The sequence below is a fragment of the Anas acuta genome, chromosome 5, assembly GCF_963932015.1.
Source record: "Anas acuta chromosome 5, bAnaAcu1.1, whole genome shotgun sequence".
NCBI lineage: Eukaryota > Metazoa > Chordata > Aves > Anseriformes > Anatidae > Anas > Anas acuta.
The window spans coordinates 39,739,674-39,758,197 of NC_088983.1; the positions used below are offsets into that span (position 1 = coordinate 39,739,674).

An 18,524-nucleotide genomic window follows, 5' to 3' on the forward strand; every position below is an offset into this window, starting at 1 on the left:
GGCATCTGATGCACGGGTGAAATCTAAGAGCTCAGCACTGTCAGAAACCTTATTCCACAAAGTCCTGCAAGTTCTGTTCAGCAGAACAGAGACTGGAGTGCCTTCTCTGGGCAAATTCTGCTTCTAAATCGTGTGATGGAATTTTGCCTCATATTTGTATATGACATCAAAAAACAAAAACAAACAAAAACAACACCCTACACCAATCCAAAAAAGCCAGTTCAAAAAGGTCACAATATTATTATTGCACCAATCACTACGCTTCCTCTGCCTGTAATGGGGCAACAGCTCATGGGAGCCTTCCTCACCAAGGGACAAGGCCCTTGCTTTAATCCATTTCCTACTTTGTTTTGGTTAGAAAACGCTGGCTGAAGGGAGCAGCTCAGAGGTCAGGAATGTCAGTCTCCTGGCAATAACAGATTAGTGGGCAGACAGCAGGGAAAGCAGCCACAACTGCAGCTTTTCAGACAGATACCGTATGTGGAAGTATTACACATCTCTTGCAAAACTAGGCTATTTTGAATGTGTCTTACCATGCCATTTTAGCAGTTCTGTTTCCAAAGTAGACACCTAATGGAAAGTCAAAACCGCCATGTAATTTTTGCTGCAATTATACAAAAATAAATATACAAAGAGGATAAAATAGAGTGCTGTTAATTCTAAAGTGTTTCGTAATGTAATATTTAAAATCGCTGGTAGGGAATGAAATGCTGGCTTTGTTGGATTAGCTTTCCTGTCATACATGGTCTACATTTTAAAAGAAACACAGTGAAAATTTGGTGAGCTCTATGCACTTTTTAAAAAGGCAGGATAAGAAAATGTTATGTTTGATGCCATAAGATCATATTAACTGGAACCAACACTTTCAAAACATTCAAAAGTATTATTTTTCTTAAGCTGAAGTTTCTAATCAGGTATTTCATCAGATATCTATATAACTGTATAGAAATAGACATATATCACCACAAGAAACCGAAGAAAGAGCAAGAGATTACTATCTGAAAAGCTTACCACAGAAGAGTTCATGAAATGTTTGACATGAAGGCTGGATTTGCATGTCTGTTTCTATACAGATTGCTGTCATTCATCTCTGCTTTTGCAAAGATTTCTCAATAAGCTGTTAAACATCTACAATTGAATCTTCTTTTGAAAGTATTTCTCATCTCATCAAAAGTAGAAAGTTAAATATAATAAAAAAATTAGATTGGTTGCCTTTCAGTTTTATTGTTATATATACAGAAAAGGAGTATCGTTATTTAAATTTTAAAAAGGAAGAAAAAATTAAATAAAAAATGGGTTGTGCAACCTCCTTTTTGTGGTAGATTGTGTGGATGACTAATATTATTATATTTTCACAGGTACCAGAAAAGTTTTAATACTTAAGAGAAGAGAGTCTTAATCTGTTTTTGCTAACACTGTAATTAAAGAGTAATGGCAAACAGCTGAGATGAAATATTTATCTTAGGTCTATATTTACTTTTCATAACAGTCAAACACAACTCATCCGCTTTTCAAAAAATAAAAATATATGTGTATACACACAAAACCTCAGGGGTCAGAAATTTGCTACTTCTTATACTTCTAGGGTAAAAACAAAACAAAACAAAACAAAACAAAAAATGAGGAAAAGAGGATGATGGAGAGTAAAATTATCAGAAAATTACCAGAACTACCAGTCTGTCCCAATTTCTCTACATATCAACATTGATAAAGGAGTAAAAGAGGGAAGGGCATGGACCAAATTTTACTCTCTAAGCTTACTCTCTCTCTTTTGCACATATGTTTGCAGAAAAGCAGACGATGATGAAAGCTTCTTTAGAAAATATATAAACTTAGGTCTGCAATTATCTGGTGGAGATGCATATTCAGTTTTAGTCCTCTTCTTCATCTTCACTAGGGCAATTTTATCTCTTCGTCTAGGACAGTCGTAAGATCTGAATGTGAAGAAAACAAGGAACACAGCCTTGCTGTAAACTTTCAAGCTATTTGCTACGCTATGCAAACTGGCTTAAAGGCGAGACAGAGAAGGGCTGAGGTTTTCTGTTCTGTTTTGATGCCTGAATGTTAACCATAATGTTCTGAGTTGCATACCTTCAACCTTTTGCTGTAATCCCCAAATAAAGCCAGTTTATTACGATACAAATAGCAATGCATTTTGCAATATTATCCCAATACCCTAACATTTGAGCCAGATATTTCAGATGGTTTGCATTGTTATAACAGACTGATTCCAAGGAAACTTTACTTCCACTGAGACTAGAAATGCTGGCCAAAAAAATGAACCTGAGTCCTTTGTATTCATCAGAGCAGCATAGTCTTGATTTGTGACTGCTGGTTGCAAGGAGGAGAGAAACTCTGTCTTTCTGACTCCTGTAGCTGGAGCTTGGGGCTCCACGCCACCCACAGCCCTGTGCACCACATCACTGGTCCTTTCCCCAGGGCAAAACAGACTTCTGGGGAAAGTAGGAACTCGTCCACCCCCATGAGGTTTCTCCCTTTATTTTATCTTGTATGACACCGCAAATGGTGGGTCTCTTCCAGTCCACAAATGTTTCCAAAAATCTGTGAGATGTGGGTTCTACAGTTAACATCTATTTCATGTGAAAAATATATAGGATATATTTATACACAATACGGGGGTAATTTTTTGTAAATAATTGTTTTGAGATACTAGAGGCCAGATACTATTAAGACAATGTATTTTTTTCTGCAAAGCCTGTAAAGAAAACAAAAAACAAACAACAACAACAACACTATTTCTTCTGTTAAAACCATCACTTTAAGGAAAGTAAAAGATTGATGACGGTTGGACAACAACAGGGTGAAGAAACCTGTGATTTTAAGTTCAGGATATTCTGCATATACACATATGCAAGACAATAATTATTACCAAAAGATACAAAAGTAAATCAATAAATCACCATTATTCAAAGCAGAAATTTGCTACCTTCAATGCTCTGTGGACCAACTAGGTTCATAGCCTGGTGTGCTGGATATTCTACACGGGGTCTGGCGATACCCAGCTGCTCCATGACCCCGTGGAGAAGCCTCTGAATGTCTGCTTCAGAAACCCTGTCCGGGGTCCTGGGGCTGTGGCTGAAAGCTGAAGCCCATCCAAATGCCAGCATGAACATCACGTTACAAAGCATGATGGGTGTCATTCTGGTAGCCGCTTGTAGCCTGTGATAAAGAAAATAATATGATTATATATGGAAGTGGAAAACAAGTCTGTCATATGTGCTGGAAACACCTCTTCTGATCCCACCATTGCACATCATGGCTCACTACCACAGTGAGGCCAGATGGAAAAAAAATCTGTGAGGCCAGAGGGAAACAGAAGGGAGAGGGTCTTCCCCTCTAAAAGAAAAGTGAATTGCCAAAATCAGTTTCCTAATTCGCGTCTCCCTGTACCGTTCCTTACCCAGCCACTGCAGACAAGATGGATCCGCGGCTTCGTGTACCGAGCATCCCGCTCCCCACCCCCGTACGCTTGTTATGCTCTTGTGCAGAGCCCTGGGCTCGGCGCAAAGCTTTCTGCAGCTGGGAGCCGTGTCTCCTCGCACTGCCCCTAACCGAAGCGCTAGGGACAGCCGAACAGCCTGCATCCCGCTTTTGTCTCTGCCTCAGGACAAGGAGCTCCATGTCTCGCACGCATCACCAGGAGCAAAGAGGTTTCATTTGTCTTCTTCGAATACCTTTCACCAAGCGGCTGCAGTGGGTAGCTTTACGAGGCACAAAACCCAAACAATAAAATCAGCACCACCACAACAATCCTGCTGTTGTCTCGGGCGGAATTGCAATCAGAGCGTTTTGTTCTGAGCGCTCCTTTGCCAGCGCAACCGCGCATCTCCCCATCCCTTGGCACACGGAGCCCCCCATCCTCCTCCTCCTCCTCCTCCCTGCAGCCAGCACAAGGCACCTGAAAATGACTTTGAGGCAAAAATGGACGAAAAAAAGCCACGCCGGGACTGTTTCGCTTCGCGCCTGTGCAGGGCTCCAGCGCAGCGCTCTGCACCTCCGGGCTCGGGCAGCCGCCGGGGGGGTCCCGCTCACGGCCCCTCACCTTTTCCCAGCCCGGGCAGGGACAGCTGCTGCCCGCAGGCCGCCAGCCGAGCCGAGCCGAGCCGAGCCGCACTCACCTCCCTCCCGATCCCGGCGCGGCTCCGCGGCCGCGCATCCTCCGTTTGCAGCCCCGGCCCCCGCCCGCCTCCCCGGCACCTGGCGCTGGGTGGGGGCACAAAAAACGGCACAAAGCTCGGATGGAGATGCCCTATGGAAGATCTCCAGTATCGGCTAAAAATAAGCTGGAAGCTGCTGGTGGATTGACTGTGCTGGAGGGATGTGAAAAAGCTTATCGCCGGCGCTGTGCCCGGCTTCCCGCTGAGATTTCCCTTCCCTGGATAAAAGGGATGCTGGAGCATCACGGGGCTGCAAGGCAACAGCACAGCAAAATGCTCCGGGCGCAGGGCGCCAGGTTAAGCACATCGCAAACACCATCTGCAGCGAAGGTTAGCAACAAGACAATAAAGGGATCTTGCTAAGTGAGGTTTGTCATTTAATAGCACTTAGCAAAACAATCATTTCTGAAGGCTGTTTTAAGTAATAGCTGCTGGCGATGTCCTCCATTTCAGGAGGAGCGATATCTACAGAAAACCTTCGAGAACACAGCAGGTGCAGGAGCTACCTTTGGATGCAGACGGCTCGCCTTTGCTTGGCCTTAGAGCATTTTTACATTTCAGTAGCTTGCAGGATTAAGCAGCAGGGACTTCTACTGGGTGTCTAGTATTTCTAGCCCCTTTCTTCAAACCATGTTGACAAAAAAAAAATAAAAATAAAAAAAAATCACGTATGTCTAAGCAGTTCTGGAAAATGTCTAAAAACAAAACTTATCACTTTCAAGTGATAGCATCAAGGTGACAACCTTCCCTTGTTTAAGGGATGGTATCAACCCCCCTCTCTTTCCTGTACTTTAGGTCTACTAATTGAAGGCCAGCTTGCTTTCTCACTTACTTTAAAGTCTCATGGTTGCTTTAGTCCAGTCTTCTAGAAGTGATCCTACTTCCTGGCTTGCTTAGGGTCTCAAAACCATTAGTTAGTGAAGTTCTTTAACTGCTACCAAGTTAGCAATACTCATGCTCCCAGCACCCCCAGCTCTATAACAGCCTGAAGTACCAATGGAAAAAAACTGGGAACTTGCATTTTAATACCCCATGTCTCAGATGACTAAACCTAGAAACCTAAGGCTTCTGAAGTACAAGAAACATCAGGATACTGATCAGTTGCAAATGGGTAGACTTCTGCAGAGAACTGTTGTACCTTGGCATTACACAAGAAAAACATCTTTCAGTATTTAAGACCATAGGGACATTTAATCATGATTAAAGGCAGCAACATATATTCACAAACCCAAAGTGCATATTACACTCCTTGCATGATGGATTAACATGGACAGCATGAAGAATAATTCCAACTATGGACCCCTGATCAGCAAAGCTCCACCCAAAACAATGGATGCTCCATCCACAATGCAGTCAAAGCCACATGAGTACCAAATATTTTGAATACTAAATCGGCAGAAAAACCTCACCCTTTCAAACACTAACTGGCATAACTGCTTACTATTATGGAAGTGGTCAGAACTAATTTCATTCCTCACATCATTACTTCTACCTCCTTCTGTCCTATTTTCATCACATACCTCTTTTCCCTTTCACCAACTGTGAGTTCGCAGCTACTTTCCTAGGACTTCTCAGCTGAAATGATACAAAAGGTGGTGCTCCGATGGCTATATTCACTCTGCTGTCACTGTCAACTAAAGATAGAGTAGGAGCACAAAGCTGAGAGCAGGGAGAAGTAACTTCCTCCTTAGATGATGGTGAACTGTTACATGGGCTCTTAACTTCATGAAGCTCACCCATTCAATACTTAGCAGTAACACCAAACAATCTTGTTAGGACCCTGTAGTGGCTGTTTACCTCCTCCTGTTTTCCCAATGTTAGATTACAACAACACTGTAGCAACAGCAGGGCAACTCATTTGGGCCTCAGCTTTCCATGAGAGCTGAAAGAATCCAGTTTGTGAATCAGTGGTTATGTGAGAAGGGGAGGGGGGAACAGAAAGCAATGAGAATAAGTCCTTTCATTAACACATCACTTTAAAAGCCTACTCTTGCTAGGTTATTTTATATCATGCCTTTTGCTGGCAATGAGAATTACCAATATGCATCACCTGATAAACAACCAGGAGAGCCAGATGTCATTTGACTTGAGCACTTTCAGACTGACTCATTAAATCCCACAGTCTATATGACAACAAAGTTGTATTTCTAAGTCGCTATAGAAGAATGGGCTCAGAAAAGGGACAAAAACCATGGTTTTATTAAAACCAAAAGCATCCAGTGCTTTCAGCTCTTGTATTTTGCCAATAAAGAATTTGCACATACAGAAAGCTAACAGTTTAAGTGTTTACTCTTAAATAATTTTACAACCGATGACAGACAAACAGTTTTCATTCCAAGAGATGTAAACATTTGCTTGTGCAAATCAACTTTTAACAGACTATGGCTTCTTACATTCATCTCCCTTGCAACATAATCAGCATCTAAACTCTGCTTCTGCACCATCTAGTTCACACTATCATACAGCTCTAAAAATAAGTTAAGATTATCTTTTTGTACTAAAACATTTCACTGCTCACAAGTGAAGATACATAGTATGTATTGCAGAACACATCACCTGATGAAATATTAAGACTTCCATTGCTCGAATAAACAGCACATTTTCCAGTATTTGTACATGTCGAAATATAGTTCATTTACTTAACAAGGAAACTGTACTCCCACTTTACTCAAAAATGTCTCAGAAGAAGTAGAGCTGGTGTAAGGTCCAACTTAAATATCAGAGTAGCACTACAATACACTTGAAACTATGAAGTAAAGAAAACAAATGTACCAAAATTCATCAAGTCTTTTCTTCACATCTGTTCAGTTTAAATGTCTGAGATTTTTTTTTTTTTTGTGAACTGGTATTTAGTCTAAATGCTGCAGAAATTGTTTTGTGACACGCAGCATGCTTTTAGAAGCTGAGGTAATCAAGTACGAGCTTTAATGCAAACATTTGTAAAAACACGCTTAAAAAAAAAAATCAAATCCATTTGGGTGAACTAGCAGTTACAAAAAAGCCTAAGTTAAAAAAAAAATCTCAACATAAAACCAAAATTGTTATTTGTACAAGTCTGTAACTTGTAAATCAGAAAACAAAAATTTAGTTTTTTCCAAAGGTTATCCAAGTTACGATAAGCCCACTTAGCAATCATATTAAATCTTATAAGTCTACTGGTTTTGCAGTTGGTAGCAGTTTCACTTTAGATATTGGATTCTTTGGAGAGCCTCTATAACGAAGTTTTTCTTTTCCTGGAGCACTTCTTGCAACAGTAGTTTTTTCTGGAGCAAAACCTGGAACATTTACATCTGCATTAACTTTTAAACTAGATTTCACAGTTTCATGATTGGTTAGATCCTCCAGAACAGACTTTGATGGAAGAACAGTCTCTTTCTGTTCGTAGATTCCAGTAGTTCTTACAGAAAGATCAGGCTTATCTGATGGATTTAGACATCTATGACATGATTTGGATGTGAAGTCAAGCTGACTATGAGATGCAGAAGCTTGGTCATATGTACTTTCACTCCTGAGTGAAAAAGCTGTGGAATTCTTAGACAGCTTTTCTGCACAGTAGGAGAGTGCAGAATCACAGCTCAAAGATTTAACAAGTGGTGAACCAACATCATTACCTCTAACCATCTGAGAACTTACAGATCTTCTGTTAGCCTCCAATAAGGAATTTATTCTTCGTACAGACTGTCGAACAGGAGTACGCTGGAATTTAAGAGGTGGTTTAGTTTTACTTGCAGAACTTGAATCATTTAAGGAAAGCTTGTTGAACCATTGTATGTGGTCAGAAACCTTTCCATGGTCAGAAACAGATGATGTTTTAGTTGAAGTTTTATCAGGGTTTTCAGCTTGCGAGTATTGGTTGCCTACTTCACATCCTGATTTAGGCAACTGCAAAGCAGGAAGCTGTCCTGACCCAGAAAGTTCAGCAGTATTTTCTTCTAAATTACAGCATTTTAATACATGGTTTTCAGATGTTTGTGAATGTGTTAACTCTATTTCCTCTTTTCTTTCAAAGGAATCTAATTTATTTATGCCATTTTTTGCTGGACTGTTCTGAACAGATGATTCATCTTCCCTGGCCTGTACTTGTGGCACAGGAAGTTGTTCTATTATATTTTTTACATCTGGTTTTTGGACCTGAAGTTCAATCTCTATAGAAGTTTTGAAGCTTCTTTTCTCCAAAATTTTACCTGCATCTTTGTTTGATTGTTGTTTGTCAATAGCGTAAGATTGATTCCGTTGGTGGAACAGCTCTCTGGAGTCTGCAGTTGATAGACTTCCAGAAAGTTCAGCTGCCAATTCTTTCTCTGGGCTGAGCCCTGTGAGACACAGAGTTTCATGTAATGTTTCACCTGGTACATTTGTGAAAGATGACTTTGTATCAACTATCAGACTTTGAAGATTACTTCCAGATTCAGAGAAGGCTTGTTTAACTTTCAGTAATGTTTCAGCAGTCAAATTACTTTCTTCTTCACAGAGTTTTAACCTGTTGTCTTGTTTGTCTACAGCTGTGGGTCTGTGTTCATCTGGAACAACTGGTGGCTTTCCAAATATGAAAGCAGGTTCTGAAGAACTGTTTCCTGTTTCAGCGTGTCCTGGCAAAATTCCCTCATTGCAGCTGATCTCCTGCGAATCTGTAACAGTAGGACTATTCCATGACATTCTGTAAACTACTTTATCATTGCATTTTGGAGTTAACAAGTTTTCTTCTGACTTGCTCACATTCTTTGAACCTTAAAAATAAATATCACAGGTGTTTATGAATAAGGTCTTACAATTTAAAATGACCAGTATAGGCAAAATTCTTGCTTAAAAATAAAAAAAAAATGCTACCAAAGCAGCACTGAATTTAAAAGGTACCATTATACCCTGAACTTTCAGGTGTGGAAAAAGAGGTCACAATATGAAGAACTAAAGTCACATCTCATCATGCTTAACTAGCAGAAGACTAACATACATTAAAAACACAAGAAGCTTGTCCTAAACCATTTTTCCCCCAGGAGACACTGACATTCAGTGAGCTTTTACCCTACTAGCTAGAAACACACCAACTGTTTTTATACCTCCCTGCATAACATTACTTTTGCTTTACATATGCTTTTCCAGTGTAATACATTCTGAGGTATTTACCTTTCCTACAGACTTTTTCACTGATGTAAGGGCTGAAGAGTACATCTCTTTTTGCACATTCATCTGTGCTTTCCAAACCTTGTTGACTTGCAAGACGCCTTCCAATATTTTCAGATCTATTACCAACTGCACATCCTGATACAATATTCTTAAAAAAAAAAAAAAAAAAAAAGTTAGAGCCTTATATAAACTTGTAAGTTTGGAATCTCATTTACAGATGAGCCATTAGAAAAAGGCTGTACAAAATAGCCATAGCAGCTTTTTCCTGGTCATACTTCATCTTTCCTCAGCTCTCTGCAGACCTAAGTAGTGAAAAGCCTGCCTACAGCAAGGCAAGCTTAACCACACCCTGAATATAGTGATTATTATAGTGTTTTACAGGGCACAGCCTCTGTAAAACAAGGGGTTCAACTGTGAGAACTACTGATCAGTGGTTTCACTCAAACTGTCAGGTAAGCTTGCTCTACCTCAAAAAGGTTGGTGGAGAGCCAGAAGGGAAGAAGCAAGGAAAAAACAAATATAATGCCACAAAAAAGATGTCCACCACCCAGTCAACAAATAAAATCTGCCAAAAAACAACAACAACAAAACAACAAAAAAAAACACAACTCACAAGTGATACAAAAACAATTGTTGACCATCAACTGATTGATGCCCAGCCAATCCCCAACTATTGGCTACTTTGAAAATATTTCCTCTCAGTTGTATCACTGAGCATGACATTGTAGGACATGGAATATTATTTTGGTGAATTCAAGTCAGCTTTCCCAGCTGCACCCCGTCAGCCTTTTGCACCACCACAGACAAACCCGAAACAATAAGACAATCAGTTACTGCTATGGAAATAAACCTACAGATTCTTGTACTTGATAGCAGGTCTATTTGTGATGTGGTCCTACCATTAGCAATTAAGTCCTTCCAGCTATTGAAAAGCAGTGCTTAAACTTTATAACATTAAAATTTGCACTGTAACAACAGCAGCATACTTACGTCTCTATTGCTTTTCCCCAAACCAAACTTCAAGCGTAATGACCTACGAACCATCTCTTTTCGGCTAATCTTTGGAGAAAAACAACCTGTTTTTCCTGATTCAGCCCTGGGAAGACAGAAGGGAATAAGTAATACAAAACTCTTAAGGAGAGGAATGAAACCATCCTTATGCTTATTTTATTCCCTCTGGTTTGAATTCTTCTATTACCTTCATGCCAAGTTTTTTTAATAGGCCCAGGAAAGTTCTTTTGAGGCCTTTACACCACATCTTATTTTGAGTCACATTTTGCCATGTATAGTGATTTTGAGAATACTATAAAGATTTCTTATGATTTAAACCCACAAGTATAATTTTGAAAACCAAAAGAAATTTTACACTTTATCACAAAAGGGTTCTAGATCCATTTGCTTTTTGCTTCTGAGTTAAGGCAAATTACCTGTATAACTTTTTGTTCGCAAGTCTTTTACTTCTTCTGTTCCCTGTACTAGACAAATGATTTTCACCACCAGTTGAAGGAGATAATGAGGTTTGAGATGACTCAAAAGACACAGAAGGGCTTGCTTCAAAGTGAACTACAGAAACAAAACACATGATCTTAAAATAACCACGAAGTTTTCAGATAAGGACTTAGAGATAATACACTGAAGAAGAGTCTTAATAGAGTAGATACTTTGCTTATTTTCTGCAATACTGACTTGAAATTATTTCAACTTCTGCTTTTATTTAAGTGAGGCTGGTGCTTGTAGCAGCCATAAAAGTTGGATTGCAATTAAATGCATGCTACAGAAAAATAAAAACTTCAAGCAGCAAAGAAAAAAAATGAAGGCACTATACCTGATGCTGGTGTCAAGCTGCTGTTGAAAATGCTACTTGGTAACAACTCAAAAGCAAAATTAGGCTTAAAAGATCGCCTCTTCTTGCTGGACAAGCCCTGAGAGCAATCAGCTGGAAGTTTACGCTTGGTACTTGGAGTAAGAACCACAGGAGTCACTGATGAAAGGACTGAAATTAAGAAAACCAAAGTTTTCAACAACAGCTTAAAAGCGTGACAGTTTACTAACGACAGGTTTGTGTTTTTTGTTTTTTTTTAACCCCAAAAAGAGGTTGTAAAAACTTAGCCAAAGTGCATGCATTTTGAACAGGCAAAAGTAGCCAGGTACAGCCATTTGTTGGTGGAGGCTTTTTTGCTTCTCCTCCCCCCCCCCCTTTTTTTTTTCGCACATAAGCTAGAGTACCAGAAAGGAAAATCCAAAACCACATAGTAATAAAATATAGGTATTAGAAAAAAGAAGTTAAGTATAGTCATTTTTCTGTAAGTTTGAAAGTAAAAGTGAAAATTCATTCTCAAGATAAAGTATCGCACTACTGCACTGAAGCCTTAATGTGCATTAGATAAAAAGCGCAAATTCTAATGCTAGAACCATAGCGCACTGCTGCAGTGATTATAGCTGCTCCAAGAACTAAACTAAATGCAGTATCCTCAATAAAATGCAACTATATTCCAAGTTTTACCCAATTTAAACATAATCACTTATCTTCAGTTCAAGCTCTAGAGCTTCGTTGTAGAATATAGTGTACAAATCCAGATGATACTGCATGCGCTTTATTTAGTACAAATATACCGGTACCTACCGCTTCTGTCTTGCTGAGGGGTAGTGGAGGGTGTTCTGTTAGATTTAAATTTATTCAATGCTCCACTAACAATATCTGAAATGCAAGACACACCAAGCAAATCAAATTCAAATATGAAATTTGACTTGCTCTAGTTTCAACTGAAATTTAATTTGTATTCTTTCAGATATATAAAACAAATCACTTTAAATGGCTGTTTTATGTACAGAAACCTAAAGCCTTTTTTGTTGCTTTCACAATAGCTTAAAACTTTTTTCCCCCCTTTAAAAAAAAAAATCATGCAAAGGCAGCAGTTTTTTTTCATAGTGAATTCTACTGGTCAATACAAAGAGATCCCTTCTTGATTTCTTGTAGGCACATCTAGAAAGAATCCATTGAAGACTTTCTCACAGACTTTACTGGGCGGTCCTCTTGTACTTGAAAAGCACTTTGGGCAGAGGCCCAAATACAAGTATAAATTTTCATCTTTTCATCTTGCTTTTCCATTAATAATTATTTCCTTTCTTTTTCTAAGAAATTAATCCCAGTAGAACGTATGCATGAACTCTTACTGATTTTCCTGCTTTTAAGAGAGTAAACCAGAATCATTTTTATTAAGTGCTACTGCATCCTACAGTTGTATTTCCATATGTTCATTGCAAAGCTCAGCAAACTACAAGGCTGAAGTAGTTATTTTTTAGTGTCCGGTGTCAGGAAGTTTTTCAAAACTCATCTTTGAAAGAAGATGAAGTGTAGTCACGCTACGTTCTATTACATCTGGAGAAAGAGCAGAAGCTGACTCCTACCAGGATATATTCAATAGAATTTACAAATTCTAGCTGCTGCTTCCGAAAATTTGAACATTCACAAACATTTACCACTTCACAACTCTGGAAAATCTTGCTAAACAAAAAAGCATATTACACAAAAGCTTGCCTTGGCTAAACATATACAGTAGTAAAGTGTTAATGTCAACTGTTGTCAGGTTTAATATTCCAAGTATATGAGCTAAATATATATTCATATTTTTATAGCAATACATACAAGATCAGTATAATAATTAGAACCAAGTCTAACAGAACAGAAAGCATTCAGTTAACCAATTGTACATATTGTGGACATTGTCCATATTAGCTCAAACAACCTATTGAATAGCTACACTACAAATAAAAGAACAAATCCATGATAGAGTGGAAAATATTCAGTAAGAACTCACATTGAGTTTCTACAAGTGGGTAGCTTTAGTGCTTTTCTGCTGCTTAGCAAGAACGTATTCTTAGTATTTTAATATTAGCAGGCATTCTGATGACACACATATTAGTTTCAAGGTAATACACATTACACTTTTTAAAAAGATGTAAGTCTCAACGAAATTCATACAGTCCTTTCCTTATTTATGCATAACAACAACAACAAAAAAAAAACAACCAAAACACCATCTTCTCATCCATCTAGGTTTAAAAACAATTAAGCCTGGAGCTGTTAAAAATGAGAAAACAAAAGCATGTATAAATCTGTTACATCTGTGTTGCCTAAAAATGAAAGATTAAAACTAAGAAAAATCCTTACTGGGTTGGTTTAAATTTCACTGAAACTAATTTGATTTATCCTCTATTAAGTATTTTAGAGCTCAGTAATAATGTATCGCACAAATGAAAAACGATGGCAGGCAAGTGATTAGAAATTAATGTTGTGGACTGAGAGAAAAATTAATGATTCATAACCTGCATATATGTAAGATATGTAGATTCGATAGTGTATTTCCCTGAATTTCTTCATCCCATTCACAAGATACACAGTTGTGATGGTGCTGTCGTACTACTAGCTCTTGAAGAAAGATATATCAGCATATTATATCTGATTCTTTGACAATTTCTAGCTTACACAGGAATATCGTGCTTCTAGAAGTCTAATTTGTTCAAGGTTAGCATACCTAAAGCTGCAAAAAACTGTTTCAGTCGCTGAAGCTTTCACACCACATACCTACCCCCAACACTTCGGTGCTTCCTCCTCTTACATTCACTGGGAGATTCATTTTCACTGTCTTCATGGCCCCTCAGTGAGGGAGTAGATTGAAAGGCATCAACGCCTAACATTGCAGGAATCTTTTCCAAGATAAATTCTGGTACCTGTCCTGAATTGGTTAAGAAATATTTTTTAATATTATTTAAAAAGCTATAAAGAAAAAACTGTATACAAGTACATGCAAGATGACATTCTGATAAACATTTATCACTTACCAATTTCTTCTGCATGATCAATAAATGTCTGCACAACAGCAGCCTGCAAGCGAATTTTTTTTTCTGTGGTGGTTGACATCTTTTCACTTTCGTTCACATGCAAGAGGTTGGGAGCAAAAATCACTGCCAAATTGCTGCTATCCATTCTGTTTTCATTGGATCTTAATGAGACAAAAATATTTCTTAATGCAGATTATCAGGACATAAGCACTACAGAGAGAAAGGCCAAATAACAAACACAGTTGAAAAAAAATGCAGTTATTCACTTGGGTACTCACATTACAAAATTAACGTGTATGCTTCTGTACCCTAGGCTCGGTGTCTGTATGACTGTTACTGAATTCAACGTGTTATACATACCTTGCACTCAGAAAAACTGATGGGTATCAGATTATGTTAGTTTCATGAGTTACCCCTTTTGCCTTCCAAAGTAGGAAGAAATACAGCTATGAAAGACTGGAATAGTCTCCAGCATAAGAAGGTTTCATAAGAAAACACTTTGGATTTATGAAGACCATGCCCAACTTCTAGTAAATGACCGCATGTAAGAAAATTTTAAAGTCACTGAAAGGTACAGCAATTGCTTGAAAAAGAAAGTTAACCTTGCTTCAAGTTGCTTACAATCATCTTAGGGACACTGACCTTAGGGACACATTTCTCAGAAATTTGAAAAAGAACCGCAAAGCTTCAATTGTTCCGTCTGTCATTAAACACGAAAGCAACATAGTTGCAGTTTTCTTCTCATTTCCTAGCTGCTGAGCTTTAAAAAGGCCTTCTTGCAGATGAGGTGGAAGGATGGGTTCTGGCAGCTCTCTGAAGAACTGTTTAAGAAGCCCTGCAACATCACATGGTAGCGCAGCTGACAGGCAGTTTTCACCTTGATCCAGTTTACTCTGAAATTGTTCAGAAGAAATGAAGTCTTCAACATACTGTCAGATTTCTAACTTTATGCATTATTCTCTAACCTGTATCAGAAAAAAGACTGTCCGATCTTCCCCACTTTTTACTTTTAGCCTTGTCATGCTTTACCTAATTACACTATCTACAAAAAGACACAGATGATGTTATCTGATAACTTGTATTTATTTACTGGTTCTCCCCTGTACATATCCTTCTGGGAGAACACTGTTAAACAAATACCCTCAGCATCCAGTATGTATACCTGCTAGCAGATTTGTTCAGTCACAAGTATGTCCTGTCATGCCCCCCCAAATCTGGAAAGCTGAACAATTTCTCAGGAGAAAAAAAAAAAAAGTCAAGTCTGACAGTTGCTGCACTAGATGCAGCAACTCATTTCTAAAGCAGATAATGTTACCAGTCTACTTCCAATGTTAGAACTCAAATATGACTGAAAAGCATCCAAAAACTACGATGTACAAATGATCAAGTGAAACACTGATAATTAAAAAAAAAAAAAAAAAGCTTTAGGGAATACCTTTAAGGCTTTGATACGAACAAGAGATCCAGATTTTCTGAAGAGTCCTTCAGTATGAATATGTTCTTCCAGATACTCACAGGCATCAACCAGAAAACTAAGGAAAGAAGAGCAACATACTTCTGACCTTCAGAACATATTTTTCCCAGAAAAACTGCTTTATAATAAATAGATAAAACTTAATACATAGGATTGTTTTCCCCAGCGACAATAAAGAAGCTGTGGCTCCGAATTCCCCCCCCCATCTAATCTCTATTTCCCTCCTCCCCCAATTGAAACTATTGTTATTCCCCTACAATATTTAACAGATCTGAAAAAAAAAAAAAAAAAAGATACCCCACCCTCCCCTTGATGAGTACACTATTATTTAGATTTACACTTCTTTGCTCTCTCTCATATATACAGTGTTAATTTACCTGGGAATATACCCATATCCTGGCACAAGTGATTGTGGTAACGCGTGAAAAGATACTCCAAAGATCTTACCCTATAAGATAAAACTCAGTGTTATTCAAAGACTGACAGAATTACCAACTACTTATTACAGAAATGCACATAATACCACAGAGTACAACCAGAAAAGTAGTTTAAACAAAAAGAAAGCCTTTCAAATATGAGATGTTGCCAGGAAAAACTTTCATCTCTAAATACATGAGCCTATGTTGATTCTAGTTACAGGTAACAAACTAGATTGCTGTGAAATAATAGAAAGCTTTTCTGCAGTATGTTTTGCATATTTTATTTCACAAGGAGTCAGTTTTGCTATAAGGCCACAAAATTGGTAAGGGTATTTATCCACAGACTCTTCTGGAATCACATCTCACTTTTTCAAATTGACAAAATCCCATTTTTCTTTAATAAGTATAAATAAGTAAAACCAAATCAGCACAACATTGAAACAACCTTAAAAAAAAAAAAAAGAAAAAAAAAAAAAGCAATTTTTCTCATCGTCTGAAGCACACAAGACTGATGTTTCAGGAAGGACTGTAGAGACCTCTCCTGAACTTCAGCATTCAGTTTTACAATAGTTTCACCTCACAAGATGACATCAGAGCATTAAAAAATACATAATGTCTTCAGTTATTATTACTGATGAGCATCTACAGTGGTTTTTTGGCCCTTTTTTATGTTGTTTTCTTTTAAACGTTTACCTGAGGTGACTGCACAGTTGTTTCAGTTATAGAAGCTTACAATTTGATTTAAAAATACAAGTTATTTCTTTACCCTACCTCTTTTCTATTTAAATTAACAGAAAACATGAGCAAGCCTCCCCCACCACCTTCCATCCAAAAGGGCCTGATCAGTCCACACAATATTGTTGTTATCAGAGATGAATACAAATTCTCAGTCATTTCTGCCCGAAATTCAAATTGCTGACCACATTCAGACAACAGTTAATCAGTAACTAACCAATCCATGAGGCCACCTTTGGCCTATCTATCCTCCAGAAAACAAACATCACATGACAGATAAGGGAAATGAAGCAACATATGCTTCTGTCATCGTATTCCAGATTGCTACCCTTGAGTACAAAAGGGAGCTTAACTCCAATATATAATGTTTTTTTTCTGTATTTATGAGATGCTTTAATAGAGAATTCCAGCAACTTGCAATTCTATATTTAAAATTCATAACTGCTATCACTCACTCACTGGGTTTTGGCTGGCATATCAGAAGTCATGATTTGTTTCAAGAACTGAACTGAAACAATGCCTGTTCCTTTGAAATAGAATCGCCCAAGCAAAACAGATGTTCTCTGTTTTTTCCTACCCTGCTCATTTATTATTTAATTTTCTTCCTTGTGTATTAAAATACTACAGGAAGATTTATAGACATCTTTTATCATGATGCACGTACATACCTATTCAGTCCTTATAACCTTTTCTTCCAGTAATATAACTAAAGTCTACACTCATATTGTTGATTTTGACAAGGGGGAGGGCATCCATTCTAACTTTACTCTCACTCCCTCGTTTTTTGAGTGTTTTTGCAACATCTTCATCTGACATTGCCCAAGGGTTACCGCAGCACTTTGTAACACCTTCACAGCAACGGAAGCGGTCTTACAGAAAGCCCGTGCTGGGCACACTCAGTTCTGGGCCGTATCCGTTGCACGGGGGTCTCGGTTAGGCTCTGACAGGGGTCACTTCCACGTTTTATGAAGCAGGATCCAGCAGGGAACCTACACCCAGCACCGGCCCTGAAGCACGCGGGGCCGCCGCCACCCAGCACAGCGACGAGAGCACCCGCGCCCACCCCCCCCTTGTCGACGGCCGCCCCGAAATGGCGGCGGGGGCTCGGGACGCGCCGCCCTCGGGCCACCACCGCCACCCCCCTACCTCCGCGGCCGTCGCTCCGTGCGTCCTGGCGGCCGGCGGGCAGCTGCCGCCCTTCACCTTGATGCCGTAGGAGGCGCGGAGCTCCTGCAGCACAGCCAGGCGCTGCACGCCGCGCCGCCGCTCCGCCATGCCGCTGCCCTCAGGCCCAGCGCAGCGCCATGCCCGCCGCCGCCACCCCGCCCGCCGCCGGGCTCAAACCCAGCGCCGGCCCCGGCCTCGCCTCCCATTGGCTGCCTCCCGTTCGAAATCGGGCCCCGGCCGCCCAACGGCTGGAAGGGGCTGGGCCGGCAGCGCCTGCTTCGTGCGCCGCCTCCGGCCGTTCGCGCCGACTGCCTCAGCGCCGCCTCAAGCCCCCCAGCGGCGAGGCGCGGCCGTTACCTCAGCGCCCGCCCGCTGCCACTGCCACCGCCACCGGCAGGAGGGGGCGCCCGGGGGACAGGGACAGGGACGGGGCTGCTGCACGACACGACACGACACGACACGACACGCCACGCCACGCCACGCCACGCAAGCCCTTCTCTCCGCCCAGCGTCCCCAGCCGGCTCCCGGCACGCGTCACCCACCCCTTTTGTTTGTTTTCAAATAAATCCCTACTTGAAACGGCAA

The 18,524-nt window shown here is 39.8% G+C and overlaps 2 protein-coding genes across 6 annotated transcripts in view; both read right to left on the reverse strand.

Annotated features, from left to right (window-relative positions):
• The window catches only part of SCG5 (secretogranin V), a 29,309-nt gene extending 24,932 nt beyond the window's left edge, over window positions 1-4,377 (reverse strand). Inside the window, exons 1-2 of one of the 4 annotated variants that reach the window (XM_068684314.1) lie at window positions 4,140-4,377; window positions 2,948-3,180 (exon numbers count right to left, since the gene is read on the reverse strand). In XM_068684314.1, coding sequence (XP_068540415.1) covers window positions 2,948-3,180; window positions 4,140-4,177 — 271 coding nt within the window. In that variant the 5' untranslated portion in view covers window positions 4,178-4,377. The other 3 variants (XM_068684315.1, XM_068684316.1, XM_068684313.1) reach the window with 3 other exon arrangements.
• A 1,977-nt stretch (window positions 4,378-6,354) lies between these two features.
• Window positions 6,355-18,152, reverse strand: ARHGAP11A (Rho GTPase activating protein 11A). Of its 2 annotated transcripts, XM_068684311.1 has the most exons (12): window positions 17,919-18,152; window positions 15,996-16,066; window positions 15,580-15,676; window positions 14,787-15,037; window positions 14,145-14,305; window positions 13,892-14,038; window positions 11,926-12,000; window positions 11,128-11,295; window positions 10,730-10,865; window positions 10,293-10,398; window positions 9,303-9,450; window positions 6,355-8,905 (listed from the first exon to the last, which is right to left on the reverse strand). In XM_068684311.1, exons 1-12 carry the CDS (start codon window positions 18,045-18,047, stop codon window positions 7,323-7,325), a joined length of 3,072 nt encoding a protein of 1,023 aa, XP_068540412.1. In that variant the 5' UTR covers window positions 18,048-18,152; the 3' UTR covers window positions 6,355-7,322. The 2 variants fall into 2 exon arrangements, with proteins under 2 accessions (XP_068540412.1, XP_068540413.1); XM_068684312.1 differs by lacking the exon at window positions 11,926-12,000 and having other exon boundaries at window positions 17,919-18,151.
• Window positions 18,153-18,524: the final 372 nt, after the last annotated feature.